The sequence below is a fragment of the Gekko japonicus genome, unplaced genomic scaffold (genome assembly GCF_001447785.1).
Source record: "Gekko japonicus isolate JY-2015 unplaced genomic scaffold, Gekko_japonicus_V1.1 scaffold1811, whole genome shotgun sequence".
Lineage (NCBI taxonomy): Eukaryota > Metazoa > Chordata > Lepidosauria > Squamata > Gekkonidae > Gekko > Gekko japonicus.
The window spans coordinates 404245-411571 of record NW_015160268.1 but is presented as its reverse complement, the minus strand read 5'-3'; the positions used below and the strand labels follow the sequence as shown (position 1 = coordinate 411571).

Below are 7327 nucleotides of genomic sequence, written 5' to 3'. Positions count from 1 at the left end.
GCCCCCCGTACCTCACCCGGAGGAACTGCGTTCCCCCGCGATCCCCCCCGAAATGACCTCTGGTTCCAATGCAGAGGCAAAACCACCTCTGTTCGTCTCTTGCCTTGACAACTCTATTGGATTAGCTGTGATTTGCATTTGGATAGGAGACCTCCACAGACTACCATGATCGTGACATGGAGGCAGGCAAGCAGCAAACCACCGATGAACGTCTCTTGCCTTGAAAACCCCATAAGGGGTCCCCATAAGTCAGATGGGACTTGACCAATGTTCCCTCTAAGCTGTGGAGTCCTGTGAGCAAAAATTCTACTTTGTGAGCTACTGGCACTAAAGCTGTGAGCGAGCGATTTGGCTACTGCCTAAATTAGTTTGCTCTGGAGCCATCCTTCCCGGGCTAAGACAAAAAATGTGTGAGCCGGAGGCTAAAAAATCGTGAGCTAGCTCACACTAACTCATCTTAGAGGGAACACTGGACTTGACAGCCAAAAAAGGAAAAAAAGAAGAAAACAAAGGATCGCTCCCGCACTGCCTTCAGCAGCAACCTTCCACATAAAGAGGAAGCAATAAAGAGTAAGCAGGTGACCTGCATCTCCCACCAGTTTGGTGTAGCGGTTAGGCGCACGGACTCTGATCTGGGAGAACCAGGTTTGATTCCCCACTCCTCCACCTGCAGCTGCTGGTGTGACCTTGGGTCAGTCACAAGTTCTTTCAGAGCTGTTCTCTCACGAGCAGTCCTCTCAAGAGCTCGCAAGCGGTTCGCAAGAGAGCTCTCTCAGCCCCACCTCCCCCACAGGGTGTCTGTTGTGGGGAGGGGAAGGGAAAGGAGTTTGTAAGCCGCTCTGACTCCTTTGGGTAGTGAAGGGCAGGGTATAAATCCAATCTCCTCCTCCTCTTCCCAGAAAAATATCGAAATCTGCTTCCCTTCCGTGCATCAGGCTGTTTTGCACAGCACATGAGTGAGGCCAGCAAAAACATGGCAGACAATTGGCCGTGTGCCTTCTGAATAAATTCGGTGGGGTGGAGAGGCCCTGTCATTGCAGATAATTGCCAAGCAACAGCTGGACCGAGGGTTAGATACCATCTCCCCCTTTGCAGGCCTGATCAGCAGGCTGCTTGTGTCTGCTCAAACCGTGAGAAGAACTCACAGCCCCAAGTGGTGTTTGAGATAACGGCAGCACCAGTCAGGTGGGGGATTTCCTTCGCATGACTCACCAGCACCACAGCCTGAGGCCTGAAGGCCAAGACAGACACAAGCCCAACTGGCATGGAGACTTATTAGTGGCAGGGGGCCTAACTGGGGATGTAATAACATGGCTGGTGATGCACTGAGATTACTCTCCATCCTCCCAGAAGTTACATAGGAGTGTTGTCGGGCAACACCAGGATGCTCTGGAATTGGGGCTAAACTCTATGGTTCAACCATAGAGTTCTGGGAGCATGGGGATTGATGCCAGTGTATCAAGATGCTGCTGGTTCCCCCCCCCCCATTTGCTGCCCTTTGCCCCGGCCATTGGCCAGTTCAACTGTGGTGGGGAACTGTCTACTGGGGGCAGGGCTTTTTTTGGTAGAAAAAGCCCAGCAGGAACTCATTAGCATAATAGGCCACACCCAACAGCAGAAACTCATTAGCCTATTAGGCCACACCCCATGCCTTCTCTTGGCTTGCCGGGGCGCCCCACGGCTGAGGGGAGCCCGGGCAAGCCGGCCCTTGGAGGGGAGGGGAGGCAGTTTAAACTGCCTTTCCTTGGCTTGCCCGGGCACCTTCCAGGGCCCGCCCACCATAGAGCCACGGGGTGTGTGTGTGTGTCGCTCTCCAGGCCTTTCCTCTGTAGCCACGCACGCAGAGGTTTTGGCACGCAGAGGTTTTGGCTGTAGTGGGCGTGGCCAACTCTGAAGCCAGCCGGAACTCTGTTCCTGTGCGTTCCTGCCTCAAAATAGCCCTGTGCGGGGGGTATGGTAAACCTACTGTAGCTCAGTATTGCATCAGATGTTGATAACTTTCAAAGGCTTCCCTTCTTCCCAAATAGCCAGGTTAAAGATGAGAAAGGAGAAAGAATGAACAAAGCATCAAGGAAATACATGGCTTTGAGGTTCAAATTAAATGTACCTCCAGTCTGAGGCCAAAAAGAGGCTGCTTTCCAGATTTCAGAAGGTGGGGAAAGCAGACTTGTAAGCTAAATGAAAAATAAGGTATCTGGGTTGCCATCAAATACCCCTGACTGTTTCTTCCTCTCTGTCTACCTTCCTGCTAGCTATGGAGAGTTCCTCGCCACGCCTGAGCCCATCCTCTTGGGAGCGCCGACAGGCATGGGCCAATCATTACTGCACACGGCCCAGGATGGCTATAGAAGAGGAGACGTCCGGTGGCTCCCAAGAAACACCTGAGCTGCGGTCCTCTTTGGAAGATGCATTCTTGAAAGGTGAGGAGATGCATAAAAGCACCTTATGGGAAAGACAGACATAAGGTTTGTCCAGCAGGGGAGCCAGCGGCCCAAATGTGCTTTTCCCTCTCCAGGATTGAAAAAAAAAATCCTGCTAGCAGAATATGGCTGGGCAAGAGCATGGTGCTGATTGGCTGCCCCCCTGTGATGTCACCAAACAAGCTCCTCCCTATCCCCCGGAGCAATTTTCAACTGCTAGAGAAGTTTCCTTATTGAAACAATACGGTGGCAAATGAGCAGATATATGCTCACTTTTTGTGGAGCTGTTCTGCAAATGGTGACACTTTCCTCAAGAGCAAGGAACCGTCATCTGATGCCGAGGGTCACCTCTTGCGTCAAAGAAAGGTTCCTTGTGCCAGAGAAAACACCACAGTTAGCAGAAGAGACTGCCTGAAGCAGAGATGCAAGAGGGATGGCTGTAGCAGGCCCGGGCTTTTGGGGGCTTCAGCCCCTTTCTTAAAGGCACAGCCCCACAAGAATTTCTCTTGTAAATGCTTTTTTCAATCATTTAAAAACATTTTAAAAAGATGTGCGCTACTTTAAGCAGAGTGGGGTGCTGTAGATTACTAAATCCCGCACTGAGCAAGGGGGTTGGAGTAGGTTACCTCTAGGATCCCTTCTAATTCTGTGTCAGGAAATTGGTCTCCTTTAAGAGAGTCTTTCTGCCTGTTAGCTTTCTTGACTATAGAAGTCATCACCCCCACCTGCCGGCTTGTTCTCTGAATTGTTGCAAGGCTAGCAGAAGTGATTAACTTGCAGCAGCTGAGAACTGTCATCTAAAGTGGCCGACAACTTGCAATGTAGAGATCTATCCTAGTAACAGCTTTCAATGGGCTCAGTGGCTTTTCTTTCTGCACTAAGAACTTCAGCCCCAGCAGAAAAAGATTTGCCCCCCAAACCACAAAAACCTGGCCATGGGCCTGTGGCTGCGGCAGTATTTGCTTAGGTACCAAATCTGTCACTTCAGTTGGGAAGCCACAGTTGTCTGTGGTTAACAGCTATGCTGCAAGATCTCTTGTAATATTATTTCTCTTGATTTGCGCATTTTTATCCTGCCCTTAGAATGACCAGCCCAAGTTCACCCAGCCCAGCAAGCTTCATTGCAAATGGGGATTTCAAGCTGTGCCTCCCAATTCCAACACTCTGTCACCAAACACTGGCTCTATGATGTCTGCCTTTGGCCTTATACTGCATCAAACCATTGGCCTTTTTAGCTCTGGTTGGTGTCTGCTCTCCAGGATTTTTGGGGAACCCCAGCCTTCAGCTTTTGACATCCTTGCAAATGGGGACTCTCACAGAATCCCAGAGCTGGAATAGGCCATACAGGCCATCTTGTCCAACCCCCCGCTCAATGGCAGCATCAGCCTAGAGCATCCCAGGCAAGTGTTTGTCCAGCCGCTGCTTCAAGACGGCCAGTGAGGGGGAGCTCACCACCTCCCGAGGCAGCTGATCCCACTGTTGAATGACTCTGACTGTAAGAAAGTTTTCCCTAATATAATATACTGGGTTCGAGATGCATATAGTGATCAGTTCATAGTTTATTAGTGATTTCAGCAAGTAGAAAGAAGACTGAGAATCCCTGACTGAAGCCAGGTATTTATGCATGCAAAAATTATGCATGCACACATCCACTCCCACGATAGGCTATTTACACTATATTGTTATTCCATTGGTTTACTCTAGGGTCCCTGTCTCCCTGCTGGTCTATTTTAGGATCCCTGTTTCCCTACTGGTCCAATCTAGGATCCTAGTCAGCTATTGTTATGGATCCTCAAGCTCTGTCCGAATGAAGCATCAGCTGAAGTATGGTCTAGGCTCAATACATTGCGCCTAAGATCCAGCCAGTACCCTCTTTCCTTCTTTCCCTTAATTTAAACCCATTATTTGCAAGTTCTATCCTTTTTTAACAGAATGGAGCGGGTGCAGAGGAGAGGGATGAGGATGATCAGGGGCCTGGAGACCAAGCCCTATGAGGAAAGGCTGAGGGGAAAGTTCAGTCTGGAAAAGAGGAGGTTGAGGGGGGACAGGATTGCTCTCTTGAAGTGTTTGAAGGGCTGTCACTAAGGTTTAAACAAAGGACTCTGTGCAAAAAAAGTTTTGTTTGCACTGGCCTGAACAGCGCCATCCCAAAAGGAGTTACACCCTGCTTAAGTCCATTGATTTCAGTGGACTTAGAAGGATATAACTCTGCCTAGGATGGCACCGTGGGTCCCTCATGACCACGATGGGCTGTGCCGTCTCTGTTTTGTTTTGCAGAACTGTTTCTGGCTTCCTGTCTTGTCTTTCCCTCCCTTCTCTCCCTTTTTTTTAGCAAGTGTGGAGGGGAGGAAGGGGATTTAAATGTAGGAAATAACAGTTGTAGTACCTTCTGCAGAAGGGTACCAAAAGGAAAACAAAACAGATGCCTTTCCTGAAAAATTCACAGGGAGTTTTCAACGCAGTCTTTTCCAGGTGGACTGCTCTAATTAGATGCGATTGCAGCACAATTCAGGTGTTGGAAGCCAGCTTTTGCTAACCAAGTATAAAGCTGGGGAGGCTATTTAAAATGGAGAAATGGCTGACGGGAAAGGAGTCCTCAACCTTTAGACATCCAAGATAGATTTTGTCAGTGGTTTTATTCAACTAAGCATGGTTTTTGCTACTAATCATGCTTTTATTCTACTCATTATTGATTGCTGATGTTTTAGCTAAGTATTGTATGTTTAAGTGTGATATACACTGCCCTGAGCCCTACAGGGGAAGGGCAGTCTAGAAAGTAAACAAACAAATAAATAAAACAAGAGGAGAGGAGCTTGTTGGCTTTGACTCGAGGTCCATCTCGCCCAGGATCCAGTTGCCCACAGATTCCAACTGGATACTTCTAGGAAGCCCACAGAAGGCAGCAGTCCTTCTGTGTCATTGCCCTGAGCTGCTGGTATTCAGAGGTACACTGCCTCCAACCCTGGAAGTTTCACTGAGCCATCGTAACGTCAAGCCTATGAAAGACCTATTCTCTCCACGTGCTTGTTGAGTCCCCTTTTCAGGCTTAGGGGGAAAAGCAGCGGAGGGGACTGATGTTTCCAGGGAAAATGTTTGACATGGCAAGGACAGAATGCCCTCCCACCAGTGTTCCCTCTAAGCTGAGTTAGCGTGAGATAGCTCACAGTTTCTTAGCCTCCGGCTCACACATTTTTGTCTTAGCTCAGGAAGGAGGGCTCCAGGGCAAACTAATTTATGCAGCAGCCCAATCGCTCGCTCACAACTTTAATGCCAGTAGCTCACAAAGTAGAATTTTTGCTCACAAGACTCCCCAGCTTAGAGGGAACATTGCCCTCCCACTGACCGTTTCTTCCCTGCATATGATTTATTTATTTATATTTATTTCATTTATACCCCACTTTTCTGCCCAAAGTGGCTCACAACGTTCTCTCCTTTTTCATTTTATCATCACAACAATCCTGTGAAGTAGATCAGGCTGAGAGTGGGGTGAGTGGCCCAAAGTCACCTAGCAAGCTTCCATGGCAGATTGGGATTCGAACCTGTGTCTCATAGAGCCTAGTTTGACACTCTAGCAACTAGACCACACTGGCTCTCGAATAATGGTGGGTGGGAAGGGGTGGGTGTGCTTAACCCTTCCTCCTACCCGAAGTTTTTCCTCTACAGTTTTGTCCCCCATTTGCTTTTCCTTAGTTGACTGGCTAACAAATTTCAGAAATCCCAGTTCGGGTGTGTGTGTGCGGTGTGGTGAGCAGCCAGGGAAGGGTCAGAGAGGAAAGGCAGTGGTCAGGAAGGAAAAGGCGGGTCACCGCAAAGTATCACGGGATAACAAAAAGTCAAATTAATAAATAGCAGTAGATAGATGCATCTTTTGGTCTTGTTTCAAACAGGTAATTCATCCAGTAAGATTGAGAGCTGGCTGGACCAATGCAGGTAAGTCGACCTGCGTGAAGTAGACACGATTCATGGAGTTTAGAACTAGGATTTGGTAGTTATGGGACGAGAACTTCATCTGAGTTGTACTTCAGATCCCCGTTCTTAAAAATACAAGTAAGGAGGGGGAATCGACCCACATGTTAAGACCTTTCTTGGACATGAAGTTGCCTTATACTGAATCCGATCTTTCGTCCATCAAGGTCAGTATTGTCTATTTAGACTGTCGGCAGCTCTCCAGGGTCTCAGGCAGAGAGGTCTTCCACATCACTTAAGAACATCAGAAAATCAGAAGAGCCCTGCTGGATCAGACCAGTGGTCCATCTAGTCCAGCATCCTGTCTCACATAGTAGCCAACCAATTCCTCTGGGGGGCCAACAACAGGGCAGAGAGGCCAAGGCCTTCCTAAGAACATCAGAAGAGCCCTGCTGGATCAGACCAGTGGTCCATCTAGTCCAGCATCCTGTCTCACACAGTAGCCAACCAGTTCCTCTGGGGGGGCCAACAGCAGGGCACAGAGGCTGAGACTTTCCCCTGATGTTGCCTCCTGGCCCTGGGATTCAGAGGGTTGGGGCCTCTGAATGTGGAGGTTCCATTCAGTCACCATGACCAGTACCCACTGATAAGACTTATCATCCATTAATCTCTCTAATCCCCCTTTAAAGCTGTTTATTCCTGTGGCCATCACGTCATCCTTTGGCAGCAAATTCCACATTTTAATCACACTCGGTGTAAAAAAACTATTTCCTTTTACCCATCCTGAAACTACTGCCCATCGGCTTCGTTTAATACCCTCGAGTTAACCTGCTGCCTGATCCTCCACATTAAGATGCCAGAGATTGAACCTGGGACCTTCTGCAAGCCAAGCAGATGCTCTACCACTGAGCCATGGCCCCTCCCTGATAACACTGTGCTGTGTTGCCCTCACTGAATGGTGGGTGTTTGGCTGCAGATGACACAGCCTTCTCTTCCATGGC

The 7327-nt window shown here is 48.8% G+C and overlaps 1 protein-coding gene across 1 annotated transcript in view; it reads left to right on the top strand.

Annotated features, from left to right (window-relative positions):
• The first annotated feature begins 2338 nt into the window (after positions 1-2338).
• TESPA1 (thymocyte expressed, positive selection associated 1) overlaps positions 2339-7327 on the top strand; it is a 33469-nt gene continuing 28480 nt past the window's right edge. Inside the window, exons 1-2 of the mRNA XM_015415118.1 lie at positions 2339-2420; positions 6308-6350. Coding sequence (XP_015270604.1) covers positions 2339-2420; positions 6308-6350 — 125 coding nt within the window. The remainder of the gene's footprint in view (positions 2421-6307; positions 6351-7327) is intronic.